This window comes from Alternaria metachromatica (genome assembly GCF_023757995.1).
Source record: "Alternaria metachromatica strain BMP 0045 chromosome Unknown scaffold_6, whole genome shotgun sequence".
NCBI lineage: Eukaryota > Fungi > Ascomycota > Dothideomycetes > Pleosporales > Pleosporaceae > Alternaria > Alternaria metachromatica.
The window spans coordinates 180,115-199,380 of record NW_026055497.1 but is presented as its reverse complement, the minus strand read 5'-3'; the positions used below and the strand labels follow the sequence as shown (position 1 = coordinate 199,380).

Genomic DNA, 19,266 nt, shown 5'->3' with positions numbered 1-19,266 from the left:
TTGTAACAGATCCTTCGCGCAAGAGTCGACATGCGGAAGGCATCTAAGCTCAGTAAAGCTTATCTACAGATTCCCGGGGCTGGATCTATCAGCTCGTTGAGATCATGACATGTGAGCCCAGTGCGGACCTGTTGAATTGTCGCAAAATCCAGCTTTAAGACGATGTACCCTGTAAAACATTTCGTGTAGCTAAGATGATGAGTACTTAGTGAGTTTCGTAAGAGACATATCTATGGTGGTCTGGCTTTGGGAACCACTCTAGAGTGGATGTTGAGAGGATAGTGTTGGGTTCGGTAGCTAGACAGAATGCGTCTAACCTCTAGGCGGCGCGATAAACCGCCCGTCAAACAAAGATAGGGGCATGCTACGAGGAAGGAGTCTACTGCGATGGGAAGGGTGAAGTTGTAGACACGTGACGCGCCTGCCAAACGCGCAGCCTGCTGACCACGCGCCCCCGCGTTTTCGCGACTGCGTCGCGCTTGCGATGGCCTCGACCTCGCCAGTCTCGCCACCATGTCCATGCCTCCACCCACAACGAATACCTCCGAACACAATCTACCCGCCATATCGAACACACCGCAAGCGCCGATGTTGCTCATACGATGCCGACCCATACGCCCTCCCCGCACCGCTTCTTAGCGCCCCATCCGCCTTCCACGCAGAAGACTAAGAAACCCCAGTCTGGCCTGCGCAATGCCCTCGCTATACAGACACCGGCTTCGGCAAAGAACGCACACCCGAAGCCCGAGCTGCAGTTTAAGAAGTTGACACCTGCAAAGCGCTTCGTCTTTGCGCCGCCTCGGCAGACCCAAGAAGCCACCAAGGAGAGGCGCGATGAGCCGCAAGAAGACGCATTCGCGCATACCACACAACTCCCGAAGCCACGGAGGAAATTCGAGAGAGTAGAAAGCATAGAGGAACCATCGCAATCGAGCCAATCAGAGGCGCAGGATGAACTACACGGCGAACATGTTATGCAATCCATCGAAGGCGGGGACACGCAGCTTGGCCACTGGGACAGACAAGGAGAAGACCAAGAAGACAAGATGCTCTTCGAGTCGATTCAAACGAACAAGCGTCGTCGCATGTCCCCTGCAAGCTCGCCATCGCTCCAACGACCATTCGAGCCCTCCACACCAGCCCCAGTATCCAATGCGACCACGCACCGCTTCAAAGTTCCACCGCCACGGACGCCTGCGCCATTCCCCAGCATCGCAGCGGTGACTTCCACACCAGCGAGTGCACCGCAACGTCCCCATTTCATACTCCCCGCGCTCCCGACCTCGCCCCCGAAGCCTTCTCGACCGCTGCCTGAGATCTTCTCTCCTTCGCGAAAGAACGGCAAATACATACCTGACGGCCTTGCCTCGACCGTCACAACCTGGATAATTGAGACGGCAAATACAGGGTTCGCGGCACAGGATAGGAGTGGCGCAGCCACTGGTCGTGACAGGGAAGACGGCGTTAAGCTGCGGATACGAGTCTCGGGTCTCGAGAGAGGCGGGGGTCGAAGCCGTAGCGCAGAAGAAGTAGAGTGCTATGCAGGTGGTGTCGTCTTTGCACGCGGCGATACCGAGGCTGGCATGTATAACGCTTCGAGAGCGGAGAGTGTAGACGGAGGACATATCCCGATGAGAGTCTTGCTAGCCGGCCAAGGTGGTGCTAGAAGCTCGGGAGGCGTGCTGGTAAAGACTGGGAATGTGATCGGTATCCGCGCACCTATGTGGGACGTGGACGTTGGCGGGCAGAAGTGGACTGTAGCTGTGGACTGGGTGCTACTTTGAACTCAAGACGCATGCTTCTTTTACGATTATGACTGATGAACGAAACCCAATTTCGCGGCGACATAGCGGATTCAAGGTCCACATATAAGTAAATCTAATATCTCTCACAGTATACATGGGAGATAACATCCTCATTAGACTCGTTTTCGATTTCTTACAAGAGTGGATTGGAGACTTATGACTCATACAAAACGGAGACCGAGTTCGGCGAAACGAGTATCTTCGTATCTCAGAAGCGACACTCCCAAAAGAGCACCGATAGCATTGCTTGCTAGGATGGCTAGTGGTGCGCCTTCTCATTTCGAGTAGCGTGAGTCGTGAAAGCGCGCCATCCATGGATGAGCGCGATGAGGAAAGAGCCAAAGCAGTGAGGGCAGGAACGTCATGATTTCACGCACACTCACGCACACTCATCTCTCAAAACACTTTTGGGTGAATGTTCTCCGTGTTCATAGACATAGATGTAGTTTGCTAGCTGCGGCCAAATGCTTGCCTTGAGCCCACGTTGTGCTTCGTCACACATCGTGTTAGAACCATGGTTTGCTAACCAACTTCAACGACTCACAACACTTGGAAAGCCATTTCTTTTACAGAACAGAATATTTCAGTCATGGTAGTCTTCTTCACTTTCTCTTGGATATCCAGTTTTTCTAGTCATATTTCACTCGCCTGCAATCGACAAAATTCGTCAGTTCTCGTTCAAAAAAATCACCTTTCTAAAGACACCGCATCAAAGCCGAAGCTATGTCTGCCAACAGTACCCAATGTTGGGCCTGCGCCTATGCCGACGCGCAAGACCAAGCCGACTGTCTGGTCTGCTGTCCATCGTCTTCACCACCGCCGACTACAACCCACCTGCCCAACCCAATCACGGCAAAACAACGATGGTCCATGCCCACAATCAGCGCCTCAACCCTAAAAAAGACATGGAAGAGCTGCGGCTCCGAACTCACACAAGAATGGCGCGAAACGCTCGACTGGATGAACGTGCTCAATCCAAAAAGACTCTACACACCAATAGAGGAAGCAAAGCCGTCTTATGAAACGCGAGCTTCTCCCACGATAGTGCTGAGTAACAGCGATTATTTCGAAAGCACACCTACTATTACGCTCACATCCGCATCACCCACTTTGCCGCCTACAATGAATCTTACTACTTGGCAGACACTTGAGCAGCGTGTTTGGTCGAAGACGGATGTACATGTTACGACCATATCGCATAAATCTCATAAGAAGCACAAGGGGAAGAGGCGTGAGTGCGAAAAATGCAGGAGGGATCAAGAGGTTAATCGGGAATGGATGGCCGCTATGGGGATAGATGAAGAAGGAATTCGTGGGCGCGGTGGGTGTATGTCGATTGGGAAAATGGTGAGAGATTTCTTGATCGTTAGGGGGTAGCTGTGCTCAATTGAAGTGGGCACGTGATGAGTGTGGTAGATCAGAGAACATGGCGCTCCGGACTCGTTCCAACTCGGCTTCGGAACGCATTTCTGAGGCAAATAGCAGATCAACCCTCAATGTCACGGTACAAACATCCATCCAATGATGGACTGCCCGCCAAGTGACCGCTTGAGAGCTCTTCGAGACCACTCACTTGGAGAAGGATGCCATTCACGTGATTCAGATTCATCTTCGGGCTAGATGAATCCAGAGCTGCTTACATGAGCGCATCTGACGACATGCTCGCTTGCAGCGCGGTAATCAACTCATCTACGTTGATTGGGGCATTGAGCATTGAGCTGCGAACACGTACTGACAATAGATTCGCCCGCCATTCTGGGTAATCTTCCTACCCCTTCGCACCTTTTCGAAAAGCCTCGATAACCGCTGCATAATCAATTCCACCTATCGTCGACTGGATGCACGTCACCAATGACCTCCGTCGTAGATTGGACAGCGAGGAAGGTTAGTCGCAGCATCGCGATCTGGAGCTGCGACTAAAGTCGTTGACACCGGAGGCCCCTCCCTACCGCTATGCTATGCGACGGCTTCGTTGTACCAAGAGCTTTGGTGGTGGGGTCAGCAGGATGCTTCTTTGTGAATGTCCCACGTCGCCGCAGGTAGTGGCAGGTACGACCAAACCCGGGTCGGCCCTCATGATTCAGTCGCTTAGTGGCTGCTTTCCGGACCCGCGGTGCCACGCCACGTCACTCAACCCATCAACACCTCACTTTTTCCTCTTAGCCATGACGACCCTATGCGTGCCCCTGCATCGCGGCCCTCTTTGGGTATCGAGAAGGTTGCGAGAAGGGCCCTCCTTGCTAATTGACGCTTTGCCGCACTATACGCTCTCAAGCCTTCCGGTGCCGCAAAATTTCGCCGTTGACCAACGCTGCACCACGATCCGCGCTGGCGACACAACTGCAAGCTAAGTCATCATCGGACCAATAATCGAAAAGCCCTCGCAGTGGAAAACCCCACCTTCTGGGCTCCCAACTCTATCAACCTGAGCGAACTGGGTTTCCCTACGTGGACCAATGATGCTTACAGCCGAGAATCGTCTTCTCAGCGTGAGCCTGCGGCAGCATGCGGGTATGCCAGTCTGAGGCTTACCGAACCATTGCGCCCACAATGCGAGGCATCTCCATACGATTTCGCGCATCATGTCTTGTGACAGTTGTCCTGCACCTCTCTTTCGTCTAATCTGAGCGCTCGTCCCAGCTTTGGCCGATTGAAGCCACGCACGTTGCACACCTCCACCCTCTGTGCTTTGCGTCTAGACTGACCCGTTTCTCATTCGTCTCTCCGCAATCAATGCTCGCACCCCACGTCTAATGTCGCCTCTGCATACCTACCGTTTGTTATCACCAGCAATGGAACAAAGAAAACATCTATAGCACGTAGCACAACTTATCGAATTTCTGGATCTCGAATCACCGCGCCTGACTTTGTTTGATACACGATGCGCCAATTCGAGAATGTTTCGATATCGCAATGGGCGAACCCGTATGCGAGCGGCGGCACCAACACCGGGAAGAACTTCTATGCTACGGCGACTACACCGAAGCCCCAACAACCCGTCTATCGTCGAGTAGTGCCACCTACTCCAGTATTTTCATATACGCAAGTAGTTGATGAGAAGAGCAGCAACGCCGAACAAGCAGGTATGCTTGGAATGCATCATGCGTAACATGTCCAATTGACCATTGTAGATCCAGAGAATGTTCCGGCTGCTCCAGCTGCTCCGGAGGAAACGCCAGCAGCAGATATCACACCTGAAGAGGTCGCACCGCCGGCTACATCAGAAGCACCTCCAGCAGAAGAGCCATCAGCAGAAGTAGAAGCACCTGCGGCAACAACCCCAGCAGAACCGACACCAGAAGTACCATCAACCCAACCAGCAGAGGCTCCATCAAGTAGTGGGGATGACGTTGTGGCAGCTGAAGTTGTGACGGAGGATGTCAAAGACGAGCCTCCAGGGCCAAGCGATGTCACGAATGTTGACGCACTGCCGCCTCCACCACCACCCCCAGCACCGGTAGATGAACCACCTGCTGAACCCGAAGCAGCAGCACCGCCAACACCGCCAGCACCAGAATTTCTGCCAGTACCTCCCAGTGAGCCTGCACCCCCTACACCCCCTGCCCCACCAGCGCCACCGGCGGATGCAACACCGGAGCCAGTAGTCGTAGAGAGTGAGAAGAGTGGTGAGTCCGAGCAGGCCGCTCAAGAGCCCCCGAAATCCCCAACCGAGAAGTTTGTTCATTTTGCCTCTGACACCAAAGACCCAGACGCCGGAAGCATAGGCAAAAAGAAGAGACAGCTGGGGTATGGTAAAGGCAAGCCCACCGCGTTCATCCGCCCCAGAAAGCCATCAACATCCGTTCCACCTCCTTCGCCACCGAAAGAGGAGAAGAAGAAGGTCTTCGTTCCGATCGGGATTATCAAGAAGGAGCGAAGGGGTTCATTGCTCTCGGCATTGGCCAGTGAGAAGATAATGACCAGCAAGTCAAGAGGGAAGAAGTCTAGCAACGATGGCAGTGGTGACGACAGGTCGACAGTAATCACCGATGGAGATGCCCCCTCTTCGGACGTCTCTGAAAACGTCATCATCGAGGAACCTACCGAAGACGCTTCAGGGTCGATCGTAAGCGAGACAGTACCGCCTCCTCCGCCACCGACCGATGATCCACCTGCGGTAGACGAGGCCGCTGTCAGCGAGGATGCAGTGGAGGAACAAGACGAGGCAGTCGTGGACAGTCCTCCGATCGAGGAGCCAGCTCCCGCCGCTCCCGAGCCAGCAGCTGAAGCTGAGCCATCACCGGTAGATGCGTCTGCGGAATCTGCTGAGCCACCACAATCCGACAATCCTGCTCCTGTCGAAGAAGCTCCAGCTGTTGATACCACAGCAGAGGAGACTACTCCAGCCGATCCAGTCACAGAAGACACTCCTCCCCCTCCAGTCGAGCCGACCGCAGAAACACCTTCAGAATCCCCTGCCCCAGAAGCGCCCGCGGAATCTCCAGCCGATGAAGCACAACCATCCAACGAAGCGGTACCAGAGCAGGAACAAGCCACGGAAGAGAGTGCGGATGCGGTTGAGCCCGACGCAGCACCTTTGGAGGAGACAAAGCCAGCCGAGGCAGACGCCCCTGTCGAAGAAACAGCAGCTCCCGTTGAAGAGCCTGCTGTTGCGGAAGAGGAAGCGGCCCCACCAGCAGCTGAAGAGGAACCTGCAGGTGAGGAAGCTGGTAGCTCAGACGAGCCGCCGGCGGCTGTGGAGGATTCTCCTGCTGTTGAAGAACCAGTTCCCGCTGTTGAAGAGACACCTGCTGTCGAAGAGGCACCTGCCGTCGAAGAGGCACCTGCCGTCGAAGAGGCACCTGCCGTCGAAGAGGCACCTGCCGTCGAAGAGGCACCTGCCGTCGAAGAGGCTCCTGCCGTCGAAGAGACTCCGGCCGAAGAGGCAGCTCCTGCAGAAGAGGCAACTTCTGCTGAAGAGGCACCTGCTGTCGAGGAGGCACCTGCTGTCGAAGAAGCGCCTGCTGTCGAAGAGGCACCTCCTGTTGAGGAACAACCGGCCGTTGTGAATGCAGATACACCCGCTGCTGAAGAAACCCCTGCGGCTGAAGAGGCACCCGCTGCTGATGATGCTCCAGCCGTGGAAGACGCAGTTGATGCCGAGCCCGCACCCCCTGCTGAAGAGACAGCTGCGCCTGAGGAAGCATCTTCCACCGAAGAGACAGCTAGCGCCACCCAAGAAGCTCCCGAAGTTGACGCCACGCCCGAGGCACCCGTCACAGAGGAGACAGCGCCATCTGAAGACGTCCCAGCCGCCGAAAATACGCCTGTTGGTGAAGATACATCGACTGTCGGGGATTCTTCTCCTGTCGAAGAAGCACCAGAGACAGAGGATACACCTGTTACCGAGGATCCCGCCCAGGTTGAGGCTGCACCCGTTGCCGACGAAACGCCCTCTACCGAGGAACCGCCTATCGTCGAAGACATCTCTACTGACGAGGAGCCAGCTCCGCCGGTGGAGCCGCCAGTCGCTGAAGAAACACCCGTAGTTGAACAAGCCCCAGCTGTCGAGCCTGTTCCCACTGAGGATGCTGAGGATGCTGTTGAACCAGAATCAGAAGCCAGCGTTACTCAAGAAGAGCCATCCCTGGATGAGGAGCAAGACATCGAAACGTCTAGTCCTGAAGTCGAAGAAGCTCGAGCATGGACTTCAGCATCACCGGAAGATGTCGCTGTCGTGGCTTCAATACTTGCAGCTGAGGCAAAGGCCAATGCAGCTGCAGAAGAGGCTGATGCGCCGGATAACTCTCTTGTTCAAGATCCTGCTGCGGAATCTTCTGATGCTGCAGAAGTTCCGGAGCCTGCACCAGTCCCATCTAGCGACTCACCGTCAACTGAGAGCGAGGATAGGCCTGGAGTTGCAGATGTCGAAGCGCCTGAAAGTACTGAGCCGGTCATGGATATAGCTGAGCCAAACGAGGCTAGCTCTGATCCCGCAGGTAAGCTCACTCATGTCTTACTGTCGCACAACGAGCCGCGTTCAAGCAAACTTATTTGTAATCAATGCTGACAAGATCACAGATCAGCCCCAAGCTGACTCGACAGCGGAAGCCTCAGAAGCAACGAACGCACCCGAACCTGCTCCCGCCGACGAAGTTATCGAGCCAACCTCCGGCGAAGGCGACAGTGAGCCGACAGCTGCACAAGACGAGACCAATCCCTCCACCGAGGAGCCAGAAGCTGCGTCGACACCAGAAGAGACAGACACGCAAACGACGGAAGCCACGCCTGATGTAACACCAGAAGAGCCTACTACATCGGCACAAGACACTGCTGATATGGCACCCATCGAAGTTGCTACAATGGAGGCTGAGGCGAGCGACGAAGAACTGCCAACCGCCGACACCATGCAAGACATCTCCGATTGGGAGCAAGACGGCGACGATGTTTCCGACATGGGCATCTCGGACTGGGAGAAGGACGACGACGCCTCATCACAACCCGGTGAGAGCGAGACCAATCCTTCCGAGCATCAAGACTTCGATCAAGAGAGCGTCGCACACGACTCATCGGAGCCTGTACATGAGGATGAGAAGTCACCAGACCAGGACGCACCCGAGACTGTAGAGGTCAATCAGCCGTCTGACACTGCAACCTCTGCTCCGGTTGCCGATGACGTCGATGATGTTGCCGTCGTCTCAGTCGATGTCAACGAGGATGAGCCTACCAAGGACGATATGTCCGCGGCCGTACCAGAGGTCGTCGAACAGAACCAAACCTCAGCCTCTGGAACATCGCCAGAACCATCCGAGCCACAAGAGACTGGCGACTCAGCTGATGCTTCCGCGGAGGATCAGACGCCTGAGACACGTATTGATGAAAGCACTGAAGAGGCACAGCTTGCAACTGGCGATGCACCTGCAGCTCAAGAGCCCGCCCCGGAGGTGAGCCAGCCAGCAGCTCCAGAGGAGAATGCCATCACCGATGCGAGCACAGACGCACACGACGATGCGAGTGCACACGAATCGCCAGTCGACGAGTCGGAGCCAGCGGTGAGTAGCGAGGCTGCCAAGGACAGCGAGCAAGTCATAGTCTCGGCTACACCCGATGACGTGGAGAATCCAGATTCATGCACAGGTACGTATCTCCTATGTTTTTTGTGTTTCACATCTTTATGTCCGTCTGCACTTCTTTTCGCTGGCTCAATTACGCACGATTCGATGGTAGCGCGCCATGCCGGCGGCGAATCGGGCTAGCGAGCAGCGGTTGGCTTGCCCCATTGGACGCCCCATATTTTTCCTTTGGCCCACCTGCCAGCACATTCTGCGGACATTCTGCCACCGCTGTGACTAGCTTATCGTCACGTGGAAGCATGTGTGTCGCCATGAGTCTCGGGCTGCGATAGATGCATCGCAATTTGTCGACGTTCCAAGATGCGTGGTTTTGCTCCGCGCTAGCTCTGCCGCTTGTCTTTTGGCTCCCGACATCCCCGTCACCTCTGAATCTCACCTTCTTTTTTTTTCGTGATTGCACTTCTACTTGTACAGCAGCGATAATTTCCTCCACCCAAAAGTGGCCATGCACCGCACCCACTGACCAGTGCAGCTGAGACTGAAGCACCTTTACCCAAACTCGACGACAACACCGACGAAACATGCGCAAGCATCCCAGCTGACGCGACAAGCGAAGTCAGCCCAGACCCTGTCTCGAGAGAGGCTGACATTGAGACGCCGATTGAAAACCCCACGGTCGAAGAAAAGCAGACCGAACACGCCGCGGGCGATCCAGCTGTTCTTCAAGATATTTCCGAACAAACCGACCATGATGTTGTAGCTGCCAGCGTTGCGCTAGCTGAAGCCGAGCCCGACTCTGCACCAGACATGCCGGCCAAAAAGGTGCCGGAAGTGGTATGTATAAGCTATGATTGATTCCGAACCTGCATCTGCTTCATGCCGTTCGCCATTCAGAAGAGTATACTGATTCATTGCAGGTCCATGAGGACGTTGGGCCTGATGAGGAGCCACAGCATTCGGAGGTTTCCAGCGGAGCCAACACAGGACCCGAGCCAGATGATGAACCAGTAGAAGAGCAGGGATCCGATGCGGGGAGCGAATCGGGGTCGGAGTCCGAGGATGATGACTGGTCTGGATCTGAGGTGTCTGCCGCACCTGCTGCCTCTGAAGTACCCCAGGCCGACGACGCGCCTGACTCAGCAACCGCTGAAGATGAAACCACCAATGCCGAAGAGGCCCCGTCGAGCGAAGTCGCTGATGTCACTGCTGCTGAGCCTGAAGAGCCGGAAGAAGAACGGTCAATCCTTGACGACGATGCCGGCTCCGATGACGACGCTGCTTCCGATCACTCCTCGAATTCCCAAGAAGAGCCAGAGAGTTCCATGGTAGTCGACGATGCTGCCGAGCCCGACGAGCCAGAAGTGTCTGAGAGTCCGGAGTCGCCTGCCGAATCGGCCGCGACCACCGAAGCGCATCCAGGTCTATCACTCGAGGTCAATGTCGCAACCTCTGAGATCGTCCCAGCTGCAGAGTCTCCAGCATCAGAGGTCGAAGATCCGTCTGATCCTGCGCTGGAAGCAGTCGAGGAGGAGCAAGGAGATGACGAGAACGATGTCAGTGCTATCACTCAAGAAGATTCTGCGAACGACGATTCACTGGTTTCGTCGCAAGATTCCGCTGAGCCTGAAGAGGAGCCCACGGCAGCTACCGAGGTGTCTGAGCCGGCTGATGCACCCCAACCAGAAGAGGAAGTTGCCCCGGAAGACGAGGGTGACGATGCTTCTCAGGTCAGCGAATCTGGCAGTGAGAGCGAGGTAGGAGAGTCTGCTGCACCGCCGGAAGACCCTGCTGAGGCCGATGACGACGCTGCGCCGACGACAGTTGATGGGGAGGAACTAGACACCGCCGCACCGCTTACCGAAGACCCATCAACCGAAGGCGTTGAGAATGAGGCATCCGAGGCGGGAGATGCATCTGTGGCTGAGCAGGATGTGGAAGAGCCTGCTGAACCAGAGACGGCTGAGTCAGTCGCAGCAGAACCGGAGCCGGAAGCGGAAGCGGCGGCGGTTGAGCAAGATGTGGATGCAGCTGCAGATGAACCAGAGGAGCCGCCTGCTGAGATGGCTGCCGATCCAGAAGAACTGGTGGTGACGCCAGATGAAGCCGCCGATGAGGGTCCCCAGGAGGACGAGTCTGCTGCGGCTGATGCTGACCCTTCACTCGTTGAAGAGGCGGAAGAGGTTGAGCCAGCACCACCTGCTGAAGAATCACCAGAGCCACCCAGTGAGGATGGTCAATCAAATGACGGATCTGGAATTACAGGAGAAGCAGAGGAGCCGTCAGTGGTTGAGGCCAGCGAAGCGAACGACGACGGTGCTGAAGATGCTCCACCTGCATCGGAGCCAGCCCCTGAAGAGGAAGCGCCGCCTGAAGAGGCTGCTGCGGAGGTGGAAGAAGCGCCTGCTGAAGCCACCGAGCCAGTGGTAGAGGCCGGTGATGTTGAAGAAGTTGCGGCAGACGAACCCCCGGAGGAAGCAACGAATGAAGAGCCGGCATCTTCGCCTGATGTCGAGCTCGAGGAAGAACAGGTAGAGGCACCACCCGAAGCCCCTGAGGAAGAACAGCCAGAACCCGAATCACCAGCTGATGCTGAAGAGCCCGAGCCGCCGACTGAACCCGTTCCTGAGGAACCGGAAGTACCAGCTGAGGCGACCCCAGAACCAACGCAGGAACCCGAGGAGCCCGCTCCAGTAGCGGCGGATGCACCCGCTGATGAAATCCCGGAAGACCAGGATGTGGAGGAGTCGGTACCAGCCCCCGAAGTGGAGGTAGAAGAGGTCGTAGCCGAGGTGGCCAATGAAGAGAGTCCCGAACCCGAGCAGGCCGATGAGGATGCACCGGCAGACCGGTCCCTCGACGTTGACGAAGTTCCAAGCGCACCTTCACCTCTGCCTTCTGTAGCTGCCGTTGCTGCTGCTGGGATTACTGGTGCCGCCGCTGCTGCATTAGTCGGTCAGACCGTTGGTGACCGTGCGGACAGGGAGCGCGACTTTGCAATTGAGGACGAACCGTCAGCCGATACACCCAGTCGTGAGAAGACCCGTCGCCGACATTCGCACACCCGTCGTGAAAGCCAGCACCGGCCAAGCCGCAGACGCGAAAGTGGCGCTAGTATTATGGAGCGACCAATAATGCCAGCCTCTGCCGTTCCTGATGCGCCAAGAACAAGGCGTCGCGACAGCATGACAGAGCGCGAAGCGGCTGAGCGCAGAAGGGCCAAATTGCGCGAGGTTGAGATAGCCAGTAGTGGTAGCGACATACAGAAGGCGTACCCGGATCCGTACCGCTCGCACTACCGAGAACCCAGGGGTGAGGAGAGATACAGCAAGCGTCGCCCCGTCGAGGAGGTTGACGAAGAAGCCGACAAACAGAAGCGACGCGAAGCCCGGCGGGCCGAGAGAGCTGAGAAGGAGCGACTTGCCGCCGCAGACGCTGCCCGCCTGAAAGCAGAAGAGGAGGCGAGAAAGCTGGAGCATCGGGAACGACGCCGAGCAGTCAGGCGTGCCGAAGAAGAGCTCATGAGGGCCATGGAGGAACGCAAGAAGCTCAAAGAAGAGCAAAAGCTCGCCCAGGAAGAGGAGGAGCGACGCATTCGACACGAGAAGAGGAGACAACGACATGAGGCTGAAAAGGAGGCGAAGCGCCTGGAACAGGAGGCGATTGAGCAGGCGGCGCGCGAAGAAGAAGAGGCTCGGAAATTACGGCGTCAGAGGAGGGCGGAGCGGGAAGCAGCCAAAGCAGCTGGCTTGCTGAAACCAAAGGAAGAGCTTATTGATGTTTCTCGCGATGCTGCTCGCCGAGCAGCAGAGGAAGACGTCGATGGCGCTTCACCTCCACCCCCGCTGCCACCAGTAGTCGACGACACCCCTCCTCGTAGTGCGCCGCGCAGGCGTTTGAGTACCCGAGAGACTCCACCGAACGTGAAGCGTGGTAGTCTCTTCGGCGGCATCTTTGGCCGTTCAAAGCCCGAAGCAACACCAACGGCTGCGAAACCGTCGAGATCGTCTCGTGCCCGCGCCAACACGCTAGAGGCTACACCTGTCAAGTCTTCGCGAAGAGAACCGGAGATTGAACGACCTTCGAGCCGAGACATGTCATCGGATCAGAGCCGAGAGCGCCCAGAGCGTATGCACCGCAGTCGGCGTCTTTCACATAGTCAACGTCGCTTCGCTTCTGCTGAGGAAGAGGCCGATTACTACAGATGGAAAGAGGAACGACGCTTCATGCGTCGTCCTGAGCACGAAATGTCTGGTGGACGGGACGGAGGAGTTTCTCTTCCACCACCGCCTCCACCGCCTGAGGATCTCCCGCCGCCGCCACCGGAGCCTTTCGAATACGAGCCAGAGCCGGAACCCATCGAGACAATCGAATCACCGGTAATCGAGGACGCAGCTGCGGTTGTCGGTGAGATATCCATCTCAGACGAGGAAAGACGCGAGCGTCGTCGAAGCAGGCGTATGTCCAAACCAGAAGAACGCCCCAAGACACGCCGCATCTCTGTCGTTGAGAAGGAGAGGCCATCTGGTGGTCGTCGAGTAGAGTCGGATCGACCCCGCGCACGAGACCATGGTGAAGACCGTCCCAGGCCCAGGCGTGGCGAGACCGACCGACGCGACAGGAGGAAGAAAAAGGAAGAGTCCAGTGGTCTCAAAGGACTCTTCGGAGGGTTAAAGAGGCGAATCACTTGAGTTTTGGAGTATAACAGAAACACACATCTACATTTAGGAGGGGAGGGGTCCACACGGACAACACTGGCGTTTTGGATTGGTCGAATTGTTCTATACCACTGACGGATCTCCTACTACATTTTAATCACTGAGGTGTTTTGGCGTTGGGTTTCAGCATAAGATGGATGGGTGGGCATGTGTAATTGTATGGCTCTATGTTCTTGTTTCTTTAGATTGGTGATGAGGGCTCGCGAGAGTCAGGTAGCATATAGCAGCTGCTTCGGCGGTGACACGATACGAATGATGATTCATTGGTACGAAATCAGGACCTGCGATGTCGATGTGTGGGCTACGCCGTGTTATAGAGAATGGTTGTTGGTAGAGTTACGTAGGAAGGCGCGTGTCTAGTTGACGCTTATCGCCTGGGACCTGTTCCGGCCGTCGCAATGGTTCCCCTCATCATCTCGATCGGAGAGCCCGGAACCGAGAATGAGGGGATTTTGTTCCATACAAAGACGTTGTCATGGGTGTTGATCAACGTTCAAGGGTGTAAACCCCTTGCTCATTCGATTGCGCAGTGCAATGGCCTGAGCTTCCGTCTCACATAAGGTAGCGTTCCTCGGTGCCCAATCTGAGCGCCAACGCCTTTCTCCCACCTAGACGATAGATCAATAGTGGACTTCATATACCCATCGAAATACCGAGAGCGCCATGGAATCTGCAGCCCCAGCGAAGCGACAATGGAAGGGCCGCACCGACGAGCAGAAAGCCGAGCGAGCCAAAAAGCGCCAGGAACAAAAGTCCGGGCTCAACGCGCGACAAGCACGTACATCAACTGGCAAGAAGCCAACGAAAGTGCAACGCGTGTTCAACATACTTGACGAATGGAAACCAGAGGAGTTGGGATTCACAGCCGGCATCAAAGAAATCGAGTTCGGGCCAGACTTCGTGGTGCAGGAGTAGGTGAATGCGTTCCCGGACCTTGCCGGTGGGGCTAACTCACGTGACAGCGCGCATCTTGACGCGATTGCTACAGCTGACGAAGCTTTTCGTACCAAATTGGAGAAAATAGGACTGGGCGTGCGTCTTGATAAAACGAACATGCCCATCACCGACGATGCGGTGATGCGACTCGCACGCGCGTGCCCAAACCTCAAGACCCTGCGGCTTGATTCGGCTCTTCTCATCACAGGGACGTGCATCCCACCCATCCTCACAGCATGCCCAAACATCACTTCGCTCAGCATTACCGGCCACAACGGCCGCACAGGCAGCTTGAACCTAGACAATCTCAAGCCCATGGCTGACGACCCCGTCATCTCCGTCAGCGCACCCAAACTCAAAACCCTAGACTTGCGTCGCGCGATCAACGCTGCACAGCAAGAAGACTACTACGATGTTCTGAGAGCTGTTACAAGACCGGAGGGTCGGAAGAATAAGCTGGAAGTGCTGTTCCAGCATCCGACTTATCATTGGGAGAAGGGTTACAAGAATGGCAGGGAGAAGCAGCCGAGAATGACCCAAGCGATGAAGGAGAAGGAGATGCTTGAGGAGGTGATGTGGGCGGTGAAAGGTAATAGGGGGTTTGATATCGATGATGAGGATGATGGGTACGGGACTGATTATAGTGCGATAAGTGCGATTGTTCATGGGGCGATGTAGGGGGGTTGGGGTGGGGCGTGGTTCAATATTGACATCACGGAGTATGAAAGCGTGGAAGGTTATTGATACTTAATTCATCGTGGGTATGACGTTCGTCTTGTAGCTACTACAAGCCTCAACAAACCGCCTGCATCTCGAACTTCCTTGCCTTTGGCCCAGGAACCTCTCCCATCCTCAGCCCACTACAGATTGCTTTGAGTACGCCCACCGACCTAATCAGAAGCCACAACAACGTTTGGCATAATGATATGGCCCATTCCAATCCTCATCTTCCACATCGAAGCAGCAGCCAGGTGTTGCCTGGACGAGCTCTCTCGTGACGTTGCCGCGTTCCAAGGCATCCATTCTTCTTTTGCATCCTTCTTGACCTTGATGGTCCAAGAGAAATGCTCGGCATGATCCACCGTCATGTCGACAATCGCGTCTCGAAAGTATGTGCGCCAAGCCGCCGTCCTCTCAAGGGCAATAAGAACGGCTGTGAGAAAGCAAAAGAAGCTATGGTGTGGGTCTACGTCGCGGTCAGCGTGCATAGGGTCGAAAACATCAGGGGCCCGATAAGGGTCCAGAAGGTTAATCTTAACAGATGTAGCTGCGTTTTGGAAGCGGAGAAGTGCCATGAGGTTAACCGTGTAGTAGGACCGTGGTATTCTTATATACAGCGTATTCGTGCAGGTCGCTGGTATCGGTATGAAGTCTGCAATGAATTCGTTGATATCGGGAATGTTCACCGTTGCATGGACGTCTTTGAGGTGAAGGGGTTGGAATTCTTTGCGGAGCTGCTGGCAGGTGTGGACTAGGCCCAAAGCTATCCTGAGGGTGTTTTGATCATTCGACGCACGGAGCGTCACAGTATTTGCATCTGCTGTAGGTCGTTTGAAGTGTATGTACCGCTGTCGGACGATCAGGTATTCGTATATCTCATTACGGATTTCTGTGAAGGATGTCATTAGCGATTCTGAAATTGGTCATGCTGGAGGCTACTTACCTCCGGGAAGCTGGAGTAGGCGTGACTGAGGTTGCGGAATGTGTGAAGTCATCTTGTAACTTTGGCTTCTGGTTGAGGATTGGGGTGGCTCGTATGAGATTGAACGACGAGGAAGAGGAGTCAAGCCTTAAGTATCTGGGGGTTAAATAGGGAAACGTCATTGAATGGCTGTTGATACACGATGCAGGTGGTGAATGTACGATATTACTTTCACAGTACCTTCCTCATGCTTCCCTTGAGATCCTAACATAGCCACAGCCCTGGTCTGTGCGTTGGGACGCCATATTCTGATTGCTATACGCTTCACCCATAGTACTGCGATGACGTAGAGTGAAACGAGCCACTTACAGCTTTCGCAACATCGAAAACATAGATGAAAAGATGCTCCTACAAATGAGAGAAGTCGCAAGTACAGTATTCTAGTGTGTGCGTGCCTGATAGTAGAGACTGTGAAGGCACCGTGTGAATGTATGTATTGAAGCTTGGGTGAAGGATATTGACCATTCGACGTCCTCTCTTTCACCACTAAGCTTTTCAATTCTTATCCTTTCAAGGCCATCCTCTACAGCGTTGAGCTCTTCAACGTCGATCCAGGACTTTTAATTCTCCGGCTGAGCAGACACGCGAGTCTGACCGAGCACGTAGTAGGAATGACCATAACTGTCGAAGAGATCCACTTCCTTCGCCCACGTCAACAGCTCATGGCTTCCGGGAAAGGGATTAGTGATACCAGGATCTAGCGAAGATTCGAAGGCCAGCACCTTGAACTTGAGGATGATCTTGCAGTGAGGTCGTTCAATGTGGAAGACAAGTCGAGTGCTTGACGAAATTATGCAGTACTCCCAGATCCATTGCGGTCGTTTTTCTGCCCTTGGGTTGGATACCCATGTCCTTTGACCTTCAATACGGTAGTCTAGGAGTCGGCCGGGGAATTTGCGAACGAAGTAAAGCGGGTCGAGAGCCCCGAGGTAGTCGTGGGACCCGGAATTGATCTCACGAACTATGTCTGCGTCGCAGCCACCGAGTACACACTCGAGTCTCTCGATACAATCATAGAAGTCTATACCAGCGATTTCGGTACAAAGAGGCATACTTCCCGAATATATTGGAAGAAATTCGCGACGGAGAAGCTGACAGGTTTGCGTAAAGCCGAGCGCAAGGGGTCGAGAGCTTTGCCAATAGGCTTCGTGAGGCTCTCTCTTGGCTGCCGACTTCGAGAAGTCTATCGGTAGATGTGGGTCGAAAAGCATGGCTTCAATTGGAGCGAAGCTCGACGGATTTGAGAAACGAGCCACCTTGACTGTCGACTGCAAAGCTTGTTAGTATGCATTGCAAGGTGCTTTGGACCTGGGATGCGCTACGTACAACCTTCGTGTTTGAGACATCAATGAGATAGCTGTAGATCCGGTTGCGCAACTCTTTTGCTATCGTTAGCAATGCACCTCCAACTTTGGAAGACAATGTTTACCTCCAGGTAGCTCAAGAAGGTGGCTTATCGGTGCAGGTGTCGCGACGTCACCTTCAGGTGTTATGTCTACCATGTTCGCGACAGTCGCAGGTTCCCCCGTTCGCGATCGTAAGGAGAGGAGTTGCGCATTCCCAAGTGGAAATACGAGGCGGATGTAACGCGCGGTAAAGGCGAGCGCGCTATCCCGATTAGGCAACGGCGGAGAGTCGGATGATGAGTCAGCAAATAGCGCAAACCGTTGCTCATCTGCGCAAACGCCTTCATCTCCTTTTCACCTACCGCATTCGGGAAAGGATACTCGATCTTCGCAGCCGACAATAGGATTACGTCGAGTACTTCTACAGATTGTCCCCAGCCTCATTGCCGGTCGTGCTGGCTGTCGTCGCAGAATATAATAATTACCGCATATCCGAATCTTCAAGCTCACAAGCGAGCAAGACTTACTCCTTGTCCCAGTCGAGCTTACGAGACGTGGAAAACACATCCAGCCACAGTCAAGCACGCTGCGCAAGATGCGGTGCTATTTCTTAGAACTACCCGGAGGTAAGTACTCGCCGTCGTTGATGTTAGTCAAGAAACACACTAACATCTGGGGCGGTCGTAGAACTTCGCAATCACATCTACACGCATCTCATCGATGCAATCCCAACAAAGGTCCGACTCATACCTCCGCCTTACTCGGCAAGCCTGCTCAGTCGAACACCAAATCTGGTATTCCGTTGGTCAATGCTTCGACGGCAGACACTCGGCCTCACTCAAGTTTGTCGCCAAGTCCGCGATGAGTTTCTTCCAATGCATCGTCAGCACATTTCCACGCTTGTTGAAGACGTCGCTACCCTGGAAAAGTTTGTGGATGTCTTCTTTGCCGACCTTGAGAAAGCATGTGGCACCGTGGTATTGAGCCCATCGAGTATTAAGTACAACGTCGAGCTCGCTCCTCTAATTCGGCTGCTATTAGCTGCACCTAAACTTGTCATCGAATTTGGGAATGTATACAGAAAAGACATGAGCTGCCTCAACAGTCTCATTGACGTACGATCCAACGACACCTGGAAGAAGTTCTTCGAGGAAGCTGTTACATCTGTGCTGTACAGAACCCCTCGACTCATCATCAAACCTCAGTTGCGCTTGGAGATCACCTCTCTGGTGAAAGAACCGTGGATGATTTGCAAGCCAGATTACACTGCCGACGACATACTCCGAAGTGATTATTTAGTCCATATGGGGGACTGGTTGCAGAGAATCGGCCTCGGTCAAGTTCCGATACCACCAGATCTGATCGATATCACTGTCAGACACGTGCTTCCATATGACGCTGTTCCAAGCCGTGAACTTCCCCGACGCGCCGATAGTAATGATGAGGTGGAGGGCTTGAATCTTTGTAAGGACCTACCGGTAATGTCCATCGTAGGCCCGGCAACTGCGCCGTTGCCGTGAAGCCTGGAATCGTAGAAGCCGTTATACGAAACGATCAAAGGCGCGACGCTCAACAAGTAGGAGGCATAGTGACGATCTCCTTTGCATGAGTTGGCCCTGGAGCACGTGGACATGCGCAAATCATTACATCACATGATAGAATGGTACATCTCTGATATTTGGATGCCGAGTCCGAGTCCATGCTATGGCAGTAGCAACACTACCCGACACGCAATCATCTCAATTGTTC

The 19,266-nt window shown here is 54.6% G+C and overlaps 3 protein-coding genes across 3 annotated transcripts; all 3 read left to right on the top strand.

Annotated features, from left to right (window-relative positions):
- Positions 1-602: 602 nt before the first annotated feature.
- Positions 603-1,784, top strand: J4E83_003634 (uncharacterized protein; the record flags this gene model as incomplete). The annotated part of the gene is made up of 1 exon (XM_049330568.1): positions 603-1,784. The coding sequence occupies one exon, from the start codon at positions 603-605 to the stop codon at positions 1,782-1,784; it is 1,182 nt and encodes a 393-aa protein (XP_049189985.1).
- Positions 1,785-4,686: 2,902 nt separating this feature from the next.
- Positions 4,687-13,506, top strand: J4E83_003633 (uncharacterized protein; the record flags this gene model as incomplete). Its single annotated transcript, XM_049330567.1, has 5 exons — positions 4,687-4,888; positions 4,937-7,744; positions 7,827-8,882; positions 9,351-9,652; positions 9,736-13,506. 5 exons carry the CDS (start codon positions 4,687-4,689, stop codon positions 13,504-13,506), a joined length of 8,139 nt encoding a protein of 2,712 aa, XP_049189984.1.
- A 690-nt stretch (positions 13,507-14,196) lies between these two features.
- J4E83_003632 (uncharacterized protein) lies at positions 14,197-15,147 on the top strand (the record flags this gene model as incomplete). The annotated part of the gene is made up of 2 exons (XM_049330566.1): positions 14,197-14,444; positions 14,730-15,147. The coding sequence occupies 2 exons, from the start codon at positions 14,197-14,199 to the stop codon at positions 15,145-15,147; spliced, it is 666 nt and encodes a 221-aa protein (XP_049189983.1).
- Positions 15,148-19,266: the final 4,119 nt, after the last annotated feature.